Here is a 23392-nt window from a genome sequence, read left to right as displayed (position 1 = left end):
GATGTTTGGAAGAAAATTTTTTGTTTGAAGTTTTGAGGTAAAACTATGATATTAAAGATTAATATAATAATTTTTTTATATTTTTTCTAAGAGGTGTTTGTCTATATTGTAAAATAAATTTAGTTTTGAATACCATGGTTTTGTAGATATTATAGTATTTTTAGAGTATTTGAAACCACATTCCAATCCAAAGTTTTGTCTATAACTAGCATTACGCATATGTTTGAAATACTTTGTCTTCAAATACATAGTATTAAAAGTAATGTAAAAAATAATACAATTATATCATAACATCTTAAAATCGTATTATTTTATGTCTCTCAAATTTTGTTATTGGCGGCCTAATTCGCGAGAAGCACACTTGGTTGTGTTTGTTTCATTTTTTTTAGCTTCTAGCCCCTAGAATCCGTTTCGGACTATCAAAGATTCAGTTTTCAGTACGCTTCTAAAAAATTGATTTAGTAAAACTATTCAAAATAAACACAGAAACTCGTAAAAATCTTGAAAAAAAAAAAGCTGAACGAAAAGCCCCGTCAGCCGCCGTGCACGCTCATCATATGGCATAGCCCCAAGCCCCCAACGGATCGAGCGCCTCCCCGAGTCCCCGTTCCCCTGCCCCAGCTGACCGCCGCCGAGACGTGCCACACCGCCTCCCCCTCCCGCCGCCACAACCTTCGCCTCCACGCAATTGGCCGCACTCCTTTCCACCTCCCGCTACAGGATAGCGTGGGCCGGTCGGCGGCGCCGACGGGTGGAGAACTGGAGATCCACCCGCACGCGGACTGCTTCCTTCGCTAGTCGGTAAGGAACCCTAGCCCCCTTGGCTTGCGTCGACGGATTCCTCGTCCGTGCACCCCTTCGCGGGATCTTCTCTTTTCGTCACTCCCAAGCTATCGCCCCCAGTTTTGATCCTCAATTTCTATACCAAAGCAGCCGATGTTTTTGTGGTCCCCACAGTGTCCGAGATTTGCCAGCTAGGGTTTACGCGCGTTCCCCTCGTTTGCTAACGGCGGGGATGCATTACTGTTGGGCGCGTTTTGCTGCTGCTGATACGAGTAATTGCCTTTGCTCCGAACGCTCGAGTCGCGTTACCCTAGGCTGACTTTCGTCGTTCCGTGCGGCCCTTGTTGTAAATCCACTGTGCTTTCGTGCTTTGGTGTGAGCATGCTATTAAATCTCGCACCTTTCTGTTGCTTATTATATGTTAGGCATCTGTATTAGGCCGTTGCATTGCATTGCGAGTCTTGAGGACTCAGTCCCGTAGACTAGACTAGTGATTCACACACACATGATGTAATCTTGTCTTGTCAGTGCCTTTCATGGATACGTGCCTGAATTTCGTCCCTGGTTGGTCCCAGTCTGGCTTTCTATTGCCAGGTTTTCATGTTAAGTTTGGAGTCTTTCATGGTTTGTAACAAGCTCTTCTGTGTGCCTTTTCTGCAGATGGGAAGTAAGCGTTGTTAGGTCTCATGATTTCTTTTGGGAGATCCGGAGCTGTGGTGCCTGTCTGACTCATCATCTCTGGGACACTGCCAAGTACGATTAAGGTTGGTATCTATGCTACTCTTCTGCCTCTTTCTTCCTCTCTCAACAAGCAAATCGTGTGGTCTGTTCCTTTCCTGATTAGATTAGTAGTCTGTTGACTTGCTCCGTGGGACACCCTAAGACTTCTTGTAAGCGTCACTCTGACAATTTAAACTACTGCTCTTTATGGATAACATGTAATTGACTAGTGAATCCAGTGGCAGTGCATCTTTACAGTTTTGTTGTGACTTGGGTATTTGTTTGGTTCCGTAGTCTTTATTTGTGATTATCATTGACCGAATGGGTCATTTAGTATGTCCCACCTTAGGAAATGCGAAGAAAGCGTGATTCACTTTCTTGAGTTTGCCTGCAAGGTCAGCATTGATCAAACTGTTGTCGTGGATAATGTAAATCTTGCACACAAAAAAAATTCTGTAAAACCTTACTGACTTAGCATTCCTACTTTATATGGTTAAAGAGGAAACACCGACACATCGTTAACTATGTTTGGTGGGTACACAGTTTTTTAGACAATTTAACCTTATGGTTGTCATGTGTCGAAAAAGGTCACTGAGAGATGGTTGTCGTAGCGAGTAAACAGAAGGAATTCATGGGAGCTGATAGAATTATTCTTTCTCATATGCAGGAAGGATTTGTAAATGCCACTTTTTGGAGTTTCTGGCCTTTTGGTTTAGTCATCAAGACTCTAGCTAGCAATTATCTAAAGAAACAAATGAAATGCTAATTGCCACCAAGATGGCAAAATTGCCGGAAAACAGCAGTTGAGGGAGAAACTTCATTGCAATGCTAACAATACCAGTGCCCAGATCATGACAATCAGAGCCAGTAGCAACTGAACCTTAAGTAGCCACCAAGTTTGGCAAAACTTCTGCAACTCTAGTTGAGGGGGAAATTTTTTGATGCGACTTGTTGATGCACAAGCTGAACGGCCCAAGATTTCTGTAGTTGCTGCTTGAAATATTCTTGATAGGAAGGGCAATTTTGTAGATGTCTCGAGAGTGTAAAAAACATGCACTGTAGTTCTCTTTTTACCTGTAAGATAAGATTGTATGCAGTATGCACTATTTGAGTTGTAACGGGATAAGTTCACGAAAGTATATTTTTTTATTTGATGTGTCTTGATTGGGAAAAGGTTATGTCTGGTGCAGTGGTGAGAACTCACTGAGTCACTAGGTCGCGGGTTCGAAGCAGTCTCTCGGCATTTGCGGGGGAAGAATTGCCTTCCCTTTTCCAGACCCTACTCATATGGGCGCCGAGCCATCAGCAATTGGTCTGCCCTTTTGATGTGTCTTGATTGGGAAATAATTGCAATAAGAAAAGCTGTGCATAAGAAATTTCTTTGATGTCTCTTTGTTGGACTATATACTCTGGTGAATGAAACTGAATTGTTTGTGATGAAATATTTGGTTTGCACTTTGCCGTATAAAAAATATTCACGTGTCCGCTACATTCAGCTGTCTGCTACATTGATGCCGTTAAAGAAGATGCAACCAGCAGTCCTAATTAAAGAGAGAAAATATAATAAAAAGGACAAACTGAGTGCCAGTGGCTCCCACATGAGTCTGGTTTAAGTAAGAAATAACCGAGGTTACCCCTGTATTTTTGCAGAGAGGCTGCGTCGAATCCAAGACCTTTGGCTCAGTGGGAAGACTTCTCACCACTGCATCAGGTCTGTCCTGGAAAATACAATAAAACAAAATACAATCAATTAAGCAACAGAACTAATAAATGAAAATGCATTGCCAAAACAAATGTGTGTGCACATTTGACATTTGTTCCATTTTGCGCTTGGCACTATTACATTGTGTATGGCTATTGTTGAGTCCGAACAAATGTCCCCATGGATTTTGCATATCCCTGTTTCCTCCAACCTGATCTACTACAGTTACTCCATTGCATGGTAGATGGTCTCCTGATTGTGCTGGGCTGCTGGCCATGGTCCTGACTTAGATACTGCACCATCTTTTTTTCCCTGCATATTCTAGTCTTGCTTAGCAGTATTTAATCTTGCCTAGCAGTTTCTTAATTGGTAAAGTTCTTCTATTAAGGGCTAGGGTCATTGTGTTTGTAGACACCGGCTGGTTTATTTTGGTGCGTGAAGAATTTTGGACCCCACTGCCAAGTTTTTGAACAACCAACAGTTGCCATGTGGTAGGGAGCATACCTGTGGAGTTGGCTAGCCACATTCTGCCAATGGGATGTTCATAGTTGATAATTTTTAAATTAGCTTGAAGTGTTCTCTACCTACAAACCCCTTTACAGTTTTGAAATTTTGTTTGAATATTTAGAATCTAGGGACTTTAGAGGGTAAGTTTATTGCTGTAGAACTATGTTCTTTGATTAATTATAACTACATACATATTAGTACTTGGCTATTTCAGAGATTCAGAAGAACTTTTGCAAGAAGGGAGGTCTTGTACTTTGGAACTACTCGATAGCCATATTTTTAGAGGTTAGCAAAAGGAGATCAGAATGACTAATGAAACTAGAAAACATCGTTCCAAGTGGGACACAAAAGAAGGATCTGATGTAGTTGAGATCAGTGATGATGAGTCTCCTGATAAGACAGGTGTTCACCGTAAAGGTGGCGATTTACACACAAAACCTGACACATCCATGCACCACAGAGGCGCTGGACATGAGAAGGAACATGCTGATGGGTCCAATGAAGATATGAAGGAAATGCAACATAAGGCACCCTCTGAAAGATCACAACCTCTTAGAATGGTTGATGAGCGTGATAATAATGAGTGGAGCAAGGCAACTGGTAACCAAGGCACAAACAGATATGCAGATGACAGAAGACGTGGTGATGGATGGGGTACAGCTCCTAGTCGTGATTATTCTTCTGCTAGGGCGCCTTCTGATCCAGATGCATGGAGGCAGCGCAGCCGAAGTCCATCTCCAAGAGGGGTTTGGAACAAATCACGCAGGTATGGTTGAACAACTGATTTTATTGACTGCACAAATATTGTCACTTTGGTTATGTGGTCCCTGTGTATAGTGTGTAAACAACTTAGATGTTAATTTTTGTGTCAAATTTTGATCATGGAAGTGGAGGTATACAACACAGACTCTACGAGTACTCTGTAAAATAAATTAAAGTTGAGGTCCATAAGTTCACCACCTGACACACAAGCAACATAATGTATTCCTGACACTATGAAGTAGGAGCAAGGAATTGAAAAAATGTGGTTCTTGATAATTTATGTTCTACTTGTAAAGAATCTCTACTGAGGTTCGAAGCAGTCTCTTTGCATTTGTGGGGGGAAAGCTTACCTCGATTTGTCCCTAGACCCCACTCATGTGGGAGCCTCTAGCACCACTGGGTTTACCTTTGTAAAAAATTTCTACCGCTACTGTTGTAATCAACCTTGATCTGAAAGATGGTATATTAACTTAAGAGTCAGTAACAACTTGTAGAATTCTATTATTTGATATTTCATCAAAAGACTTGGTATATTAGCAGTACCTTTTCTCTACAATAGTACAATGTGTGTTTATTTCAACAGGAACAGGAGTCGTTCCAGAAGCAGAAGCAGAAGCAGAAGCAGAAACAGAAGTAGGAGCAGAAGCAGGAGTATAGGGCGAGGCAGAGGCAGGAGCAGAAGTCCATATATTGCTGACCGTGGATCTGAGTGGAGGGTTGAGAGAGGCAGAACATCTGGAGGACCTGTTCGGCCCTGTAGGGATTTTGTGGCTGGTAGGTGCAGAAGAGGCTCAAATTGCAGGTTCCTTCATGAAGATGGTGGGCACAGGCCATTTGATGATCACTATCCTGCTGACCCAAGGGAAAGGTATGGTTATCAGAGCAAGGAGTTTATGGATACAAGAGGACCAAATGACTATTTGCGGAGTAGGCAATCTCGAGATCGTTATGATGATAGGCCTTGGGAGAGATCTGAACCTCGAAGGGATTACCGGTATCCTGAACAATGCTTTAATTTTGCCAAAGGGAAATGCATGAGAGGTGCTAGTTGCATATTTGCGCATAGTAATTCTGCTTCTCATGGTAGATGGAGAGATGAGACTAGGGAAAGTGCCCATGATAGATTTGGCCCTGATTCATCCTATGGGAATAGGACTGAGCACCGTAGGGTAAACAAAAACCCTTGTAAGTTTTTTGCTGAAGGTTGTTGTCGCCGTGGTGAAAATTGTTCATATCTCCATGAGGAAGCTCCCCATAGTCAGATAGGAGTGAGTGCACCTGATGAGGCTTTGAATTACAGTGATGGGCATGCAGCAAGAGGAAACTATTCAAACTGGGGTGAACAAAATAATGCTGTGCATGCAACCTCTCAGATTTTATCCAGGGATGACAGGGAAAGTCCTATTTCTCAGAGTATTGGCAGAAATGATTCTCGCAATGATTATGAAAACCAGCATTCAAAAGATGCTGGAAAGAGCCAGTACCAAATTATTCATCAGGAAGATTTTGGTTCACCAGGGCAAAAGAAACATGAAGATGCTATTTCACAACAGCCACAGTTATTGACTCCTGTCCAGACTACTGCTCTTAGCATGCATAATGAAAAGGTATCTGAAATGGACAGTCAGAATGCTCCTTCAAGCATTGGAGGTTTGAGCATGCAATCAGGGGTTCGTAGTGCTAACATTATAGCAGAGCAAAGCCTGGGTCAAATACTTCAGAGACATGATCCAATTCCTCATATTCCTGGGCCACAAACGCTTCCGATCACCACACAACCACAGAATGTTACGTCTTCATTCCCATCAAATAGCCACGTGCAACAAAATAACTTTCCTATACATCAGAACAGGCAAGAGCAGTTTGTAGTTCCACACGCAGCTGCAAACATCTCAACTCCCAGCATGCAGAGCCAGCCAATTGCTTCTCACATGGGGCACATCCAACGTGGCGGCTATGGTATAGAGCCACAGGCATTGCCCAATATCTCCACACATAACGGGCATAATTTCAATGTTGCCAGTCAAGTTCCACCAAACATTCCAACAGCTGTGCATGCTGGGCAGACTCAGGTGACAATTGACATGCCAAGGTTGGGTCAAGACAGTGGTCCTCAAAGCATACACAACATGGAGATGCAGCCAATGTCTCCAAACGTGCAAAGCCAATCCTTGCAGGGGTTACCCCTTGTGCCGGCTTCCAGCTCAGCTGATATGGCCGGAGTTCCTGTTCCTCACAACGCTGTGAAAAGCGAAGAAGTTAGCCGAGTTACTGCATCCCTGGCACAATACTTTGGAAATACTGCTTTCGGCGCTGGTACGGTTGGATTACAACCGTCGCAGCCGAATATGAATGCAAGCCTGATGGCCACTCCACCTGTGGTACCACCACCTGTCCAACCCAATCCGTGGCCCTGGGCGCAGCAACAGACAGGGATAGTCCAACCCGGTCTCCCTGTTCCACCTCAGCAGCAGCAGCAGCAACAACAGGCTCCCCAGAGGCAGCAACAACAACAGGCTCCCCAGAGCTTCCAGACGCTGATCGCCGTTGGTGGCAGTAATGGCAACTCTATGCTCATACCTAACGCAGGCGCATCGGTTGGTCCCGCCACCGTGGCGGCGAAGGAAACCGCGCCTCCAGAGAGCAAGAAAGGAGAGAAGAAAAATGCAGACGCAGAAAAGAAAAATGGCGACGCGGAGAGGAGAAATGCCGAAGCAGAGGCACAGGAAGACGGCGACAAGGGTAAGAAGGGCAAGGACTCCAAGCAGCTGAAGATGTTCAAGGTTGCGCTCGCGGACTTCGTGAAGGAGGCGCTGAAGCCGACGTGGAAAGACGGGCAGATGAGCAGGGAGGTCCACAAGACCATCGTGAAGAAGGTCGTGGACAAGGTGACGAGCACCGTGGAGAACACCCCTCCGACCAAGGAGAAGATCGACGTCTACATGACCTACTCCAAGGAGAAACTGAACAAGCTCGTGCAGGTGAGTCTTTTTTTTTCTCTCTTTCTTTTGGTTATCTTTCTCCGTTCGTGCGCTCTGCTCTGTCTGACCTCGTTCTCCTCCCTGTGTTGCGTTGCTGCGCAGGCGTATGTTGGCAAGTACGCCAAGGCGTAGTAGCGTTTGGCCAAGAACACACTGACGCCCATTTTGTGCCCCGAGGTCGGAAGGATGGAAAGCACCGCGTGCATCCGTGCTCAGAGGTTTAGGATTTGTGAAGGCGCGCGAGGTTGGGGGGGGGGGGTGCCTGGGCTTGTCTGCAGTTTCAGAGAGTTTAGCGTGTGGTTTGTGGGCAAATGGCGCCGTTCCAACATCTGGCTGTAACTTTTGTAGAATTGTTTTATTCTGGGATTTAGAACATGGTGTAGCGGAATCATGCATGGCGTGGATCATTTTTTATGGATAGACTATATAGGAGGCATGCATGGTGTGGTGCCCATCGACGTGCTAGTGTTATAGTATTGTTGATCGGAGGACCAGACCAGTCAAGGAACGCACGGTGTCCCTCTTGATGAGAAGTGAGTTGCTTGCTCATCGTTCCTCATGCATGGTGTGCAGCAGCGTGTTTTATCGTCTATCTATGAGTAGTAGGTGGAAAGCATGTGGAACCAAACCAAGTAAGAACTTGGCTTTCTCTGCCTGATTCTGTGGTTGTGCCGACGACTAGCCGGCCAACACAGATTGGTCGAGCGGCGTAGGCACAACGGCGCTGCATCTGCCGGATTGTTCGCTTCGAATCAAAGACAGCTATTTGAACTACTGCAACTATAATCCATAAAAAAATATTATATAACCAGTAGAAACTGGTACGAATTAAAGTATGTGGAACCAAACCAAGTAAAAACTTGGCTTTCTCTGCCTGATTGGGGCGTACGGCGTAGGCACAACGGCGCTGCAACTCCGGGGTTGTTCCTTTGGTATTAAAGCCAGCTGTTTAAACTGTTGTAACTATAATTAATATAAACAAACACTGTATAAAATAGTAGAAATATGTACGAATTAAAGTCAAAGTCAGCTATTTGGACTGAAGTAGGTACAATCTATAGAGACAAACACTATAAACAGTAGAAACCAGTATAAATTAAAGTCAAACGAGTCAGCCGTAAGCGTCACCAACCCAAACTAACAAACACCATCGGGGGACCGTAACTAGCAGCGGCGTCCAGTCCGGGTGCCGTGGAAGAACCGCTGCGCGCGCCTTCCTCCTCCAATGCGATCAGATCCGTTGCTGCCAGGAAACTAGCTACACGGACCATGCGCCACCTTTTCTTTGGTTCACGTTCTGATATATATATTTTATTTCTAATACACTGCGCATATTACTTTCTGGCTTTCTGCTATATGCATCGTTCTTGGCTTTTGGATTTTTGGCCTAAATCTAAAGATCGATTTTTATCAAGATTAAACAAAAAATGGTACTGTATTCAACAAAGCCAAATCTAACAACCTTTTCAAGGCGGTTCTAAGAGCAACGTGGTGGACAGGGATGAAAACTGTATCCGAACTGTTAGGACAAATTATACATTCTTTTCTTATACTATCAAGCACAGTGTTATAAATAAGAATAAAATTTCACATAACTTTTTTATGTATTATTTGCTCCTTATTACAGCAAAAAGGCGAAAAAATATCTATATACATATCCGAATTTTATATCTACTATTTAAGAAGATATATGATAAATTTTAGATCTATCTTTTGTGAATCTTTATAAACTTAATGTTAAAAACTAGAGCATGAATTTGCATGGCTGATTCTATATCATAATTATTCACAATCAAAGACAAAAAGACAAAAAAAAAACAGATACCCGAATAAGTGTATCTTTCCATCCTAGTGTTGGATTTGTGTCTATGGTAACTACTATGTAAAGAAGATGAAAGATCGAACATAAAGAAACAATTGCTAGATCTTAGAAATGTCGGTATGTAGGTCCTTACTAAGTTGAGATTGAAGTTTCGGACAGGATTGAAGCTTAGGCTCTTTTTGAGTGCGATATAACTAATATTTAGTGGTTAAAATTAGCTAGAGATATTTAAACAGACTAGCTAGTAGTTCAGTTGTTAACTGTTCTTAGATGGAGACGTGCAAGCATCCTAATAGTTTAACTACCTATTGGGTGCACCCTCAACTATATATTAGTTTGTTCAACCTAGCTAAAATTAGCTAATTTCACTAGCAATTTTTGAAGCAGGTAACTATTATTCCCAGACATGCCTTAGTATTAATTGGTTATTATATTTTTTTACTCTTTATTTGAATCTTGTTGTGGTTTGTTTTCTGTTTATCTTTTTCTAGAGAGAGAAGGCGCAGGGCGCTCCACGTCTCACAGTTGATCGTGCCATCGTGGACGGTGCGCACTAATAAAACCGTCCCCAAAATGCCCCTGGAAAGCTTGGACCCGCCGCAAAACCAGCTCGTCTCGACTCGAGGAAACAAAGCAAGGCCAAGCTACGAGCGGCTGCCCTCTCACGCTGCCTGGCCCTGAGCGATCCGTCGACCCCGCTCTCCCCTCCCCTCCCCTCCCCTCCCCGCGCCCGGCCCACCAGCACCAGCCTTGGCGAGGCGGCACGGGAGCAGAGTCCAGGTCCATGCACCTGGTCTAGGAAGATCCGGTGGAGCCACCAACCATTCCTGCCAGAAGTCCTAGCGCCACCAGTTTATATACCCGCCCAGCGAGTACCCGCACCCAGACCACTCCACGCAGCAGCGCACGCAGAGCCCCTGCCCCCACAGCCTATCTATCCCCTTCCCCTCGTCGATTTATTATTCTCATGGCCACCACCGCCGCCGCCGCCATTCGCAGCCCTACCCGCGCCGCCGCACCAGGACCCGCCGCGCCGGCCCAGCAGCGCGCGGTTTTGCGGGTGGCGTCGTCCAGGACCTCCTCCGCCCGCCCCCGAAGGGCCGCCGCCGCCGTGGCCGCGGCCGCAATGCAGCCGGCCAAGGCGGTCGCCGCGGAGGCGGCCTCCCCCGCCGCGGTGGAGATGGGGAACGGCGCCGCGGCGCCGGGGCTGCAGAGGCCCGACGCCATGGGCAGGTTCGGGAGGTTCGGCGGCAAGTACGTCCCCGAGACGCTCATGCACGCGCTCACCGAGCTCGAGAGCGCCTTCCACGCGCTCGCCACCGACGACGAGTTCCAGGTAGCGCTACCGCTACCGCTGCCTCTCCTATGTGGCTATGTCCCATGTCTCCGGCTTATAGTTGACTCAGTATTAGCGGGGATTTGGATGCCTAGTTTTTTTTTGTACAGATGCCTACTTTTCGTAGGTACGAGATGTCACATCTTATGGGCTAGGTTGTTGATTCCGTTCTTGTGTTCCCTTCCCTGAGTAGTCTGCCTCACTTTTCTGTAGTCTAGGACAGGACAGGAAGCTTGACACAAAAATGATGCCGTGATCCTTGTTGGATCACGAGGAAGAATTATGATCAACATGCGGTGATCCCTGAATATGAATCACGAGAAATGTTTACATCCTTGCACTTATGTCTGACATGCTTTTTTTTCACAGAAAGAACTGGACGGTATTCTCAAGGACTACGTTGGACGTGAGAGCCCCCTATACTTCGCGGAGCGCCTAACGGAGCACTACAAGCGCGCCGATGGCACAGGCCCGCTCATCTACCTCAAGAGGGAGGACCTTAACCACACGGGTGCCCACAAGATCAACAATGCCGTGGCGCAGGCCTTGCTTGCCAAGCGACTTGGGAAGCAGCGCATCATTGCCGAGACAGGGGCTGGTCAGCACGGCGTCGCCACCGCCACCGTGTGCGCCCGTTTCGGGCTGCAGTGCATCATCTACATGGGCGCACAGGATATGGAGAGGCAGGCGCTCAATGTTTTCCGGATGAGGCTTCTTGGTGCAGAGGTACAGCGGAGGCATCTGTTTGTTAGATTGAGTCTGTATCTGCACTTGTTCTTCAGGGAAGGAAAAAAAAAGAATTTGTTATACTTCCCTTAATGTTTTTCTTATGGTATATTGTTTCCTTTTTGCTGGAACAGGTCAGGGCGGTACATTCTGGGACAGCAACCCTGAAGGATGCAACTTCAGAGGCTATCCGTGACTGGGTCACAAATGTGGAGACCACACACTATATCTTGGGCTCTGTTGCCGGTCCGCACCCGTACCCGATGATGGTGAGGGAGTTCCATAAGGTTATTGGCAAGGAAACCCGGAGGCAGGCCATGGACAAGTGGGGTGGCAAGCCGGACGTATTGGTTGCCTGCGTCGGCGGCGGATCAAACGCCATGGGCTTATTCCATGAGTTTGTTGAGGATCAAGATGTGAGGCTGGTTGGAGTGGAGGCAGCTGGCCATGGCGTAGACACCGACAAGCATGCGGCGACTTTGACAAAGGGCCAAGTCGGAGTTCTCCATGGATCCATGAGCTATTTGCTGCAGGATGATGACGGACAAGTTATCGAACCCCACTCCATCAGTGCTGGGTGAGTTTTCTTTCTGTTTACGCTCCACAAGACTATATTTGTTGTGTACTATGTGAGCTAACTAATTGTCCATTATTTTTTTGAATCATAGGCTCGATTACCCTGGCGTTGGACCCGAGCACAGTTTCTTGAAGGACATTGGACGTGCCGAATACGATAGTGTGACTGACCAGGAGGCACTGGATGGTATGTCTCGCTCTCTTTCCATTGTCTGTTATTGGTTGAACTATTTTTCTTTTTGACGAAGTTGATTTCCAATGAACCTACAAAATGCTGTTAGTGTTGGTATCAGCTTTCAACATCTTGACTTATCTTTAAATGACTGGGTGTTATATATATTCAGTTGATGTAGCTGTTCAGGATATTGTGATGCCAATAATGTAGTCCTAGCCTCCTAGATTTTCCTCGGTAGATAAGCCAAATGTTTAAGATATGCCTTATTCCTGAGCTAATGCTGGCATGCGAATTTTTTTTAATAACCAAACACAATGTTGAAGTCTTGAAACAGTATTATGCTTAGATGTGACAGTAGATACATTGTTGACTGTTCAGCATCCATAAGGCCCATATGATTTTTTTTGTTTCTGAACATTTGAGAAACTGTCTCAACAGCTGCTGATCCAGTAGTTTTATTCACTCTGTTTATGTCCTGAATGCTACTATGTTGAACATGTATATCATGACATGCAGCTTTCAAGCGCGTGTCTCGGTTGGAGGGCATCATCCCTGCCCTGGAGACCTCCCACGCGCTGGCCTACCTTGAGAAGCTCTGCCCGACACTGGCGGACGGCGTGAGGGTGGTGGTGAACTGCAGCGGGCGAGGAGACAAGGACGTGCACACCGCCAGCAAGTACCTGGACGTCTAAAACACCAGCGAGGAGGCTGGTTTCCATGTCAAGTTTTGGAGGGTTCAGCAGTAATTAATTTAGCGCTGTTCTTTTTGGATAAAAGCACAAATAACCTGGAAGCTGGTATTGTTGTTGTAGCCGGTAGTGCCCCCCTGTTTTTTTATTTTACAAGTAATCTGAATGGCTTTGGAGTGCATAATCAATAATCAAATAAATACAAAGCTTTTGGCCTTATTAAACCCTGGTGTTTTCCATTTCCACGAGTCTGTTCATTTTGTGACTGAAATAAGTGAATCTGCATCTTAGGACCTCTCCGGGACAGCTACGCTAACTACAAATTCAGCTAAAAAAAAACTATATGTACAAGTGTTCAAACATCTAGCTGTTAGCCAAAAACCAAATCTGGATCCTTCAAAACGGTGAATTTAAGATCAGATTCACTATTTTGATAGAGTTAGGAAAAATTACCTACTACCACCCGAGTGTATTCGGTTAGAGGCAGATTTTAAAATTAAATATTAATCCTTCTCGATCTTCTTCAGTCCTCATGCACCCGAGGCACCCGAACGAGACCTTATGGATTTACAACCTGCGTTCTCGAATATAATATTTGTGATCCGCTAATTTATTTGTAAACTAAACGGCGATAAATAAAAAAAAAGCGGAGGGAGTATCAGTTAACTTGTAATGAAGAAGACGTGTCCGCTGTGTCTAGGCCATCTGTCGCTGCTGGTCGGTAAGGTAGTCTAATTGCACTTTGTTTGCTGACCAGTTGGCAATTTGATCTTGATACTTTTTTCAGTGGTTGATCCCCTAAGCTGTCTAAAAACTCCACATGTGTTTAGAGTTTGCTTTGCCCTCTCAAAACTCACAGAACTCGTGGTGCCTGCCCTGCATCCTTTTGTCAAATGCCCAACAACTTGATGGTTAGTCGGATCATCGGACTTGGTCGCGGAACCTCGTCCAAGTTCCTGGAATCCGACGAAAGGCGCCGCCGAGGCGACGGAGCGGAACAAGTCGAGTTTTGCTGCATCAGTTTCATTCAACATTTTCTTCTTCCTTTTTTTTAAGAGTAGAACGCATTCTCTTCTAATCGTTTAGCTTAACTTTCGCTTTTGGCCCACAGCTTATGATATGCGACCTTTTTTTGCATGGGTCGAACGTGCATCTTACTTCAGCAATACTGTGTGCTGTGTGTCACGTTTTGTTTGGTTAATCTAGTATTTACCTAATCCACATCTATTGAGATGGATTAGAGTGTAAATTAAACTAATTTATATCTCAATCCACTTTACTACATGTCGATTGAGGTGAATACTAGTTTACTACATGTCGATTGAGGTGAATACTAGAATAACCAAACAAGGTCTTGCTGCGATTATTTGGATTCGGACTGGATGTGGTGTAAATGATCTTATAAATATTGAAATATGTAAATACGAGTATAAACATGCATTTCAATATTGCAACAATGATACTAAAAAAATGCTGAACGTAAAAAAAACACAGAAGCAATGAATCTCCGACGGTGGAAAAAAAAATCAAATTAACCGGTTTTAGACTTCTGCAATCTCCATAGACGTACAACCTCGCTCCGTGCATGCACAGAGGCAGAGGTACAGGCACGTTACAATGGAAGAATCCCAGTTACAAGCTACATATGCATGCATGCATGGTCTAAGCTCCTAGCTAGCTGTCTGACGGACGAGCTTCTACTACAGCCCGGCCATGGACCGAGGAGAGAGTGGCAGGTCGACGACGGGAGGACAGAGCAAGAGAGTCAATGCCCGAACCAACCCCCTTGCAAGGTGTTGTGTTGCTCATCAGATCGAGGGCATGTGCAACAGCTTGCAAGGAGAGCACGCGGTGCGTTCTTGACTCCCTGCGTTTGCCAAATCCTCCCCAGTTTCAGTTTTGGTTTGAGTTTGACGCGACCCTGCTCTTCGTCCCTCCACAGATCCCGGCAGTCTCCTGCACGCGTGCATGAACGCACGCACGCACAGCGAGATAGATAAGATGGTTTAGCGAGTAATAAGAAGGACGTAATCGGCGCTAACCGCGCGCTGGGGATGGTCGTCAATGGTGGGACGTCGCCGCCGCCGCCGCCGCCACACCGGCGTTGTCGGCGGCGACGGCAGCCTTGATGCGCTCGACGGTGCAGGCGATGAGGCTGTTGACGGTGGCGACGGAGCCCAGGGACAGCTTGGCGGTGGGCACCGAGTCGACCAGGATCTGGAACGCCACGGTGAGGAGCGACCCGCCACCGCCACCGCCACCGCCGTCGGGGAGGATGGCGAACCCTGACGGCAGCAGCGCCACGTAGTCCGGGTCCCCGCCGTTGAGCACCACGTTCATGGCCACCACGTCCACCGGCGCGTAGATCACGTACGACCCCGTCGCGTCCGTGCAGCACTCCTGCAGGATCAGCATGTTGCCCTGGTTCGAGTTGGCGTTCTGCACCCACCAGATCGACATGCATGCACGGCATCAGTCAGTGGTGTACTGCAAGCTAAGGTGTACACGTAGGTTGGTAGTCGAATTGCGTACATCGACGCGGAGCAGCGAGACAGCGTTGCCGTGGTCGCGGCCGTTGGCAATGTGGGCCATCTCCTGCACGTCGCCGCCGTTGGAGAGCATGTCCCACTCGCTGCGGGTGGCGTCGTCCCGGAGGAAGCCGAAGACGCGCGCGGGGGCCACGGGGAGCCAGAAGGAGGTGGCGGCGTTGAGGATGATGCCCGGCGGCCGGCCCGGGTCGTCCACGCTCTTGCGCGTCATCACGCGCACGTCCTCCGCGCCGCTGCCCGACAGCGTGGTCCACTGGTGCGTCGTCGACGCCGTCACGCCGCCGCAGAAGCTCGCCACCATGCGCTCCGCCAGCCGCATCATGCTGCGGCGCCCCTCCGGCGACGTCACCACGCCCGCGGCTGGCCCTGCTGCTGCCGCCGGCACGACGACGCCGCTGGCCATGGCGCTGGCGAGCCGCTCGCACTGCCGCTCCAGCGTCGATGCCCACCGCCGCGCGCCGAACGCCAGGCCGGAGCAGACTAGGGGGCGGTACAGGTCGTGCACCATCATGTCGTCCGCCTCCGCGTGCTCCACCCACGTCACCCTCGAGTAGCCGTTCGGCATCTCCTGGATCAGGCAGCCTGAGGGCCGGCGTCGACCGCGCCCGCGCCCCTGTCTGCTGCCGGTACGTAGCAGCTGGCCCTCGACGGACACGTCCACCACCGCCCAGCTGCCGTCCGTGTGCTGCTTGCAGTAGCGCAGGAACTGGCACTCACGTGTCGGCACCAGCGGCGACGGCATCTGGAACTCCGCCGTCATCTGCGCATGCACGCAGTCGTATTAACATGCATGTCACCAAATCAAGATGAAACGAACAGAAGATCAACGAAATCAGAGTTAATTACCAGCTGCAGCGCGCCATTGTAGTTGCCGGCGACGCCGGTGGAGAGCACCTCGAGGGTGGCAGCCCGTGACACGATGCTTGAGAACAGCGTCGACCACTGGTTCTGCACGCACCAATAAGATGGAAACGGCGGACACACAGCAGAAGTCTCAGATAATGCACGCGGTGAGTGAAGCATCGTCAGATCCTGCTGATTAACACAATAACAGTTACTGAATCATTAGTTGGTTATTAATAATTACCACGTCCATGAGCATCTCGATGAGGCTGACGTGGTTCATGATGACCACGACGGCCTCCCGCGACGCTTCCGACCGGAGCTCCGGCAGCTTGGGACCAACGCCCCTGGGGAAGAACCCGCGGGCGTACTCTTCCTCGTTGAGAGTCTCGGTGGTAGCCCCGTCTACGGCAAGGGCAGGGATCCAGAGCGGCTCGCCGAGCAGAGCCATCCGCACCAGCTCCTCCATGGCGGCGACGGCGAGCTCGACAACCAACCCCTTGTCAAAGTCAAACCCACCGCCAGCATGACGGTGGAGGCCACCGAACACGTCTGTTCCGCCGGGCAGGAGGTGGTGGTGGGAGGAAAGCGCCGGGCCGGAGACGTTGTTTGACAGGTTGTTGGGGGGCAGCAGCAGCAGGCTGCCAGCGGGCTTGCCGACGTACTTGGCGGCGATGGTGGAGATGCGGTCGACCTCGTCGCGGAGGCGCGCGTTCTCGACGCGGAGGTGGTGCTCGTCGAAGGACATCTCGCCGATGACGGCCGTGGCCGCCGGGCCGCCGCAGCTCGGGCACGAGGCGTTGGCGAGCGCGTCCTTGTACCGCGCGTTCTCGGCGCGCAGCTTCTCGTTCTCCGCCCGCAGCTGCATGTTCTCGTGCCGTTCCTGCTGCGTCTGCAATGCATGCGCGCGTGCTCCAGTCCATCAGCAGCACACCCTGAATATGCTTGCATTGCATTGCAAGCAGGTGATGGTGTTCGGCCGGTGGGTGATGTCAGTCAGTAGTCACTAGTCAGTACAGTACCTTCATCTGGGTACGCTTGTTCTGGAACCAGAACTTGACCTGGAGAGGCTCCAGGCCCAGCTCCCGGCTCAGCTCCTTCCTCTGCTTGTCGTCAGGGTGCGGGTACTCCTTGAAGAACCTGCACGGTGGATCCGTCCATTTGGCGCACAACCATGTCAAATACCGCACCGATCACTCTAGATAGTAGATACTAGCTAGCTAGATTGGAGGGACGACTCAACGCTTCGAGCTCCTGGATCTGGTGCTGGGTGTGGCGGTGGTAGCGCTTCTTGCGGGCCGGCTGCCGCAGGCCGAGATCCTCCTCCTGCAGCTCCTCACCGCCGGAGCCGCCTGACCGGGCGCCTCCCTCCATGTTGTCGCTGCCGGACTTGCTCTCCATCAGCAGCTCGTCGTGGCGCGGGCCTCGCGCGTCGCTCTCGCTCGTGGCTGCCTGCTGCTGGCCGTGGTTCTGATGCTGCTGCTGCATCATAGCGAGCTGATGGTGCCCATCCATCATGTTCTGCAGCATGACAGATTGCAATGTCAGCTGTGCTTTGATCGAGATAAAAAAAATGAAGAATGAACATCTCTCTGATCTTACATCGACGATCTTCTCAAAATCCATGAACTCACATATCGTTCTAGCTCATCAGTAAGGAAAGCAACAAGAGCTGCAGTACATTTGCAATATCAAGGACACACTTGTACGTGCTACTAGCTGATACCTTAGGTAGTAGAAATACAAACTGGGCTGCAATTGTTTTTCATTTTTTTTAAGACGGCGAGGAGCATCTGTACCGACTTGTAAGACTGTGGGAAGTTTCGGTACACTTCCGTGGGAGCAATAAATTCGAGCAAGTACGTACAGGGTTCAAGTTCGCGAAAGGGATCGGAGAGCTTAATTACTAAACCAGAATCAGCTGGAGAAGAAGAACACAGCAAACTTTTGCTTGCCTGAGAAATAATGAAGGATGTATAGTACGACCGGACGGACTTCTTGAAAAGTCTACACACATTACTATACTACGTACTGTAGATCAGTAGGGACTAGGGAGTGAGAATTGCAGCAGCTGTTTTATTAATCCTGAAGATACGATGATGGAGACCCCTTTTGGCATTTATTTTAGCTCATGCTTAAATGCTTTCTCTTTTTTCCCCCGGAAATAAATTCGGTGGTATCATGTAATATATGGTTTATTAATATATGAAATTAATAAACCAGAATCAGGTTTTATTATTTTGCTTGAAGGATGACAAGATATATGCGACGAGTTACTGGAGATAGTATATATGGTAGCATTATTTGGAGCAGGAGACTACTACTCGTCAGTGTAGTGTAGTCATTGTGTCATACTAGTAGTACTGCTAGAAGAAATGGTAGGTTTAGGAAATTTATGGCATTGAAAACAACAGATTATTACATTCATGACAATGAAAAACCCAGCCATGGTTCATTGACAATGTACAAAATGAACATATACACAATTTACAAAAACCCAGCTAGAGAGAGAGAGAGGTGAGAAGAAAGTGAAGTGACGAGGGATGTTAGGGTATACCTGGCCGAAGGAGGCTGCGTAGCTGGCGAGGCCGCCGATCATGGCCGCCGCCGTCGGCATGTTGCGGCCGGGGGTCATCAGGCCCCCGGGCATAGCTGGGAGAAGCTAGGTAAATCTCGTCGTCCTTGGAGGACTTGCGCAACCAAAATTAAGGGTCGTCCCTAGAGCCTAACCATGCACGCTCCTAGCTAGCTTCCTCTCCGTTCCGTCCCCGAGCGTAGATCTACGCGCGGCCGCCCGGGAGCTACCTTCGATCCGATCTTTGTATGCACGCGCGCGTACGTGGACCGGCAGAACACAGCTCCGCGTAGAGTGCAGTGATCATGAGACGGTAGATAGAGGATGCATGACGGAGGAGGAGTCCTCCGCTTGTAGCTGGCTGCTTGTAGGTGTGGAGGAGGGAGGGAGGGAGGGAGGGAGGGAGAGAGAAAGGGACGGCGGCGGCGATGGAGACGGACGGGGAAGGATTGGAGGAGAGGAAGGGAAGGGTGGAGGGTGCGCGTATTGAATGCCGGAGTAATTGCGGCGAGCAGCGAGAGGGTGCAACGGCATTCAATGTCGCCGTGGAGTTATTGCATGGCACACAGCGGCGCCTGGTCTCTCTCTCTCTTTCTCAACTCACAGCTTCCTTTGAGAGAGAAAATGTGGACATGAGAGAGAGAGAGAGAGACAGCACGACACGAGAGTGGACGGTACACCGTACACGTATGGGAGTGGTATGGTATACGTAGCGAGCTCGATCCATACAAGGCAATCAAGTACGGATTTCCGGTTATGATGGTCATGTCCGTTTCAAGGTCCTGTTTGGAAGCTCCGAGCATTCTCTAAAAAAGAGCTTACTAATATCATGTTTAGCAAGTTGCTAAATAGATATCGGAAGTAAAAATAGCTAGTCTTCAATATTTGTTCATATCTAGAGAGTAGTTTTGACTTTGTTGCTAAACCTGTCCCATCGGATCTCTGACTGACGGCGGGGTTAAGAGACACGGTATGCTCAAATATCATGGTATTGTCTTGCGACCAAAAAAATACTATGTTTCCCAAGCAGGCTCTTAGTATTTTTTTTTGTAGTTTTGAGGTAATATTTGGTATTGGATGATATCATGATATTGAAAGCCAAAAGTTGTTTGGTGGTATAGATAAAACACAGTTTTAAATACCATGGTTTACCTAAAACTAAAACTGTGTATTTTTAGAGTTTTGGAAACCCCACCCAGGACCTCAGTTTTCTTTTATTCTCTCTACGAATACTTTGGTTTTCTAATGGAACCAAACACATTTTAGTTTTCAGCAATTAATACTATGATTTTACCGTGGTAAGGTGGTACTGTAGTGTCATGTACGACTATAAACTATGGTATTTTAAAATTATAGTATTTAAAAAATTGTATTACCAAATAGGCTCTCAGGTTCTTTGACGAGCTTTTCTAAGAATCCGGCTTCAAAGAGAATCTTAGTATTGTGAGGATTATATGAGAAGAAAGATGAAGGGATCTATAGAGTTTAGGATCTACAAAGTGGTTGTTTGTTTATTCGGTCAATTCTACATTCATGTGATTTTAGACGGTTTTCGCTACATCGATTCTCATAAAAATAGACTAAAAAGTGTTGGGTATTCCAGTTATAATTTATAGAGCTTGCAAATTAAATCATTAGGCCATACAAGATTTTGGAGGAGATTATTGGTGGTCAATTTTCCTCGTCCATCAACGCCCAACCAAATTGGACGTATATTTAATTTCGTGGTACCTACCACTAAATTGTACTTTTGGTTGAGTGGTTTCTATATGCTATTCACTGCCGCTGTATTGCCATTGTTCTGTAACAATATTTAATATATGGTTTTTAAAAGATCTCTAGATGATTAATTATAAAAAATAAGAGATGAGCTATTCGTGGAGGGCCCATCTTTACACAACTCTTCATACATATTATCGGTTATCTCTTAACTATATTTATGATATAGGGGCATAGAGTTATATCATGCAGTCTCTTAATTGTCTCTTATACTTAAAACCCGATCCAGAGTCTCAGAGTTGTACATGGCCTAAATTGATGCAATCCATCCCTTTATAAGTGGGGAGACACACCAAAAACTCTCGTCCCTATGTCACTGAATTTAACCCACATCGTCTGAATAGGATAACTCTGAGTATCTCTCCCACGACTTTGAGCTAGCACCCCTGCATGCACCTCCTAGCCTTCGACGCTGCTAGTTTCTCGACCATAACAAGGAGGGGGGGCTATCTCACCTATTTCACTTCTCCCAAACTTCCCTTTTTTGCTCCCTCCTCTCTGCTCTGTCACCAAATGCTTCGGCACGACTGGCGACCAAAGGGAGGTCAGATCTATGAGGGCAACCAGATCTCGGCTCTACCATACTGGATTCGTCCAGGTTCACTTGTAGGTGGCTATGGGCAACTACTCGATCTAGTATGTGTGTCTACCTCGCCTAATTTGCATACTCTGGCAGTTTTATTATGGTGCCGACCCTCTTTGTTGGACAAACCCTATGCTAGACATGTTAGTGAAAGGGAAATTGCCTTAAACCATTTCTTACATTAATTTTGGTCCTTAATGACCATCACAACCTTTCAGATTAACTAGTTTGCCTAGTCTCTAATCATAGGTTCATAAGTTCATTCAATTCAGTTCTAAGTCAGAAATAGCTCAACTCCAATAGAAAAAGGGGTAAAACTTAGAAAAGATGAACTATACATAGATCTATATTTTGGATAAGTTGTAAATACCCCTAGGAACTTAATTGACCTATCTAGAAGTGTTGGATAGCTCGTATTATGTTCAACGCAACACCTTTTTGAGCTAAGTTTGAGCCAAATTAGCAATATGAGTTATAGAGAATCAAAGTGACCAATTCCACGAGTTAGACTAGTTGGATTGTCACTAGATACATTTGTCTAAGTCATAGGAACATCCTCAAGGCAAATCAAAATCATATGAAGAAGATTTGGACAAAATTGCAAAAATTTTGTGCGCTGTCTAGCGCAACGGGCCGATTAGGTGGTGCACCGGACCGTCTGGATCAAGTGGCAAAGACTTAGGCTCTTCATCAGCCGAGGTGTCGGACCGATCCGTTGTGCTCTAGACCGGTCATACAGGAAGGATGTTTTGATGCGTTTTTAGAGCTGGAGCATTGGACCGGTCTGTCCGGTGTGCTCGACGACAAAACAACCAGCTTTCTGTTTAACGACTATAATTGAGGGGGAGGCTATTTATACCCCTCCATCGGGCCATTTGAAGGTGTGGGAGCCCAAGCAACATACCAACACATGTTATATACATCTTCCAAGTGCTCATACACCCAAGTGCTTAAAAGAATCACTCAATGATGAGCCTAGGTACTTTGCAAAGTGTTTAGGTCAGTTAGACCGCTTATGCGCTTGCTCTAGGTTGTTCCTAGTTAGTTGATTGAGTTTAGAAAAACCCTTGGCTCTTGCGCGAGCAGTTGTAATATTGTACCGAGTGGGGCGAGAGTCTTGCGAGACCATGACAACCGAGTTTGTGTCATGGTCGCCACTGTATACCGGAGGGAACGAGGCCCATGACGTTTCAGCCAGAAGCGGAGCACCACTTGCACGTGGAAAGACCCGTGGCTCTCAACAAAGTTACTCGTCTGTGGTGATTGGCCCTCACGTGGGCTATCCTTTGCGTAGGGGCACCAACGAGGATTAGTCGGGACCTTTCGTGGTTCCGGATACCTCAGTAAAAATACTATGTCGTGCACGAGAGTTTGCTTTCTCTACTAGCTCTTTAATATTTCACATTTACTCTCTCTATTTAAGTTGCAATTTTTACAGTTCTTAGTGTAGATTATATAGGATAGGAACTTAAGTTGCATACTCCTTTTACGGTAGACACAACGACACACAAACAAAACCTGGTTTGCACATTCTAGATTGCGTTTTTGCATAGGTTTTATTTTAGGGATTACTTTGTAGTCTAATTGAAAAAGAAGTTTTATAAGTACTAATTCACCCCTCTTAGCGTGTCACCGTTTTCTACACGAGGGTCTCTGAGGGAGTCTGTCCGAGGGTCTCCGAGGGAGTCTGTCCCTTGTAACGTTACATGCCCTTTCATTTATAGCCCAAGGGGGCACATATATGGAAGCTGAGCCCGATAAGCGTGGCCAGGAATATAGTAATAAATACATACTACATTGAACAACTAATGTCGTCGGTGGACAAACATCTTCTCTTGGTCGCAGTGCGGATTTCCTGACCATCCTCTCCTTCGTCATGTCTTGTCAGCATATGGGTGAAGGCACTGGTATGGGTTGCAGCGTAGGCTGGCACGGTGACGTGCATAGGAGCGTGCGCAGTCGCTTGTGTTGTCACGTCCGGTCGGTCACTGTAACAGATACAATATCTGACCGAACGATGCTTCATGATGGTGTCTTCCACAAGCGACACACAACAGCCTCGGTAACGCGCGGAGCTCTAAGCGGCCATTTAATGCACACGGCGCTGCCATGCTATAGTGTGCCTCGGTAACATGCATGGAGGTGACAGAGACCTTTCACAAGCCTGCCAATGCCATGCGCTTGTTCAGATCACGCCTTGGCCGCCTTGCATTTAATGCGGGCTAAGGCCTTGCTTCCATGCAAAGGTTTGCACCATGCGCCCAGCGGCCACGTGGCGTCACCG

General features: G+C 47.4%; 3 protein-coding genes across 11 annotated transcripts; 2 read left to right on the top strand and 1 right to left on the bottom strand.

Annotated features, from left to right (window-relative positions):
• The first annotated feature begins 478 nt into the window (after window positions 1-478).
• On the top strand, window positions 479-8014 carry LOC103641333 (zinc finger CCCH domain-containing protein 55). Of its 5 annotated transcripts, none has more exons than XM_008664686.3 (6): window positions 479-801; window positions 1444-1547; window positions 3154-3214; window positions 3927-4478; window positions 5058-7455; window positions 7558-8014. In XM_008664686.3, exons 4-6 carry the CDS (start codon window positions 4018-4020, stop codon window positions 7585-7587), a joined length of 2889 nt encoding a protein of 962 aa, XP_008662908.1. In that variant the 5' UTR covers window positions 479-801; window positions 1444-1547; window positions 3154-3214; window positions 3927-4017; the 3' UTR covers window positions 7588-8014. The 5 variants fall into 5 exon arrangements, with proteins under 5 accessions (XP_008662908.1, XP_008662909.1, XP_020401483.1 ...); XM_008664687.4 differs by having other exon boundaries at window positions 3911-4478; XM_020545894.2 differs by having other exon boundaries at window positions 2171-3214.
• Window positions 8015-10238: 2224 nt separating this feature from the next.
• Window positions 10239-13003, top strand: LOC732803 (orange pericarp 2). Its single transcript, NM_001397132.1, has 5 exons — window positions 10239-10613; window positions 10983-11339; window positions 11474-11916; window positions 12008-12102; window positions 12607-13003. Exons 1-5 carry the CDS (start codon window positions 10245-10247, stop codon window positions 12780-12782), a joined length of 1440 nt encoding a protein of 479 aa, NP_001384061.1. The 5' UTR covers window positions 10239-10244; the 3' UTR covers window positions 12783-13003.
• Window positions 13004-14201: 1198 nt separating this feature from the next.
• On the bottom strand, window positions 14202-19341 carry LOC103641332 (homeobox-leucine zipper protein ROC7). Of its 5 annotated transcripts, none has more exons than XM_020546008.3 (8): window positions 18729-19272; window positions 17415-17692; window positions 17194-17311; window positions 16416-17063; window positions 16175-16321; window positions 15312-16088; window positions 14822-15218; window positions 14202-14735 (listed from the first exon to the last, which is right to left on the bottom strand). In XM_020546008.3, exons 1-7 carry the CDS (start codon window positions 18819-18821, stop codon window positions 14841-14843), a joined length of 2439 nt encoding a protein of 812 aa, XP_020401597.1. In that variant the 5' UTR covers window positions 18822-19272; the 3' UTR covers window positions 14202-14735; window positions 14822-14840. The 5 variants fall into 5 exon arrangements, with proteins under 5 accessions (XP_020401597.1, XP_035819303.1, XP_035819302.1 ...); XM_035963410.1 differs by having other exon boundaries at window positions 16175-16276; XM_035963409.1 differs by having other exon boundaries at window positions 14202-15218; window positions 18729-19267.
• Window positions 19342-23392: the final 4051 nt, after the last annotated feature.

This window comes from Zea mays, chromosome 10 (assembly GCF_902167145.1).
Source record: "Zea mays cultivar B73 chromosome 10, Zm-B73-REFERENCE-NAM-5.0, whole genome shotgun sequence".
NCBI classification, from domain to species: Eukaryota; Viridiplantae; Streptophyta; class Magnoliopsida; order Poales; family Poaceae; genus Zea; species Zea mays.
This window is presented reverse-complemented; position numbering and strand designations above follow the sequence as displayed.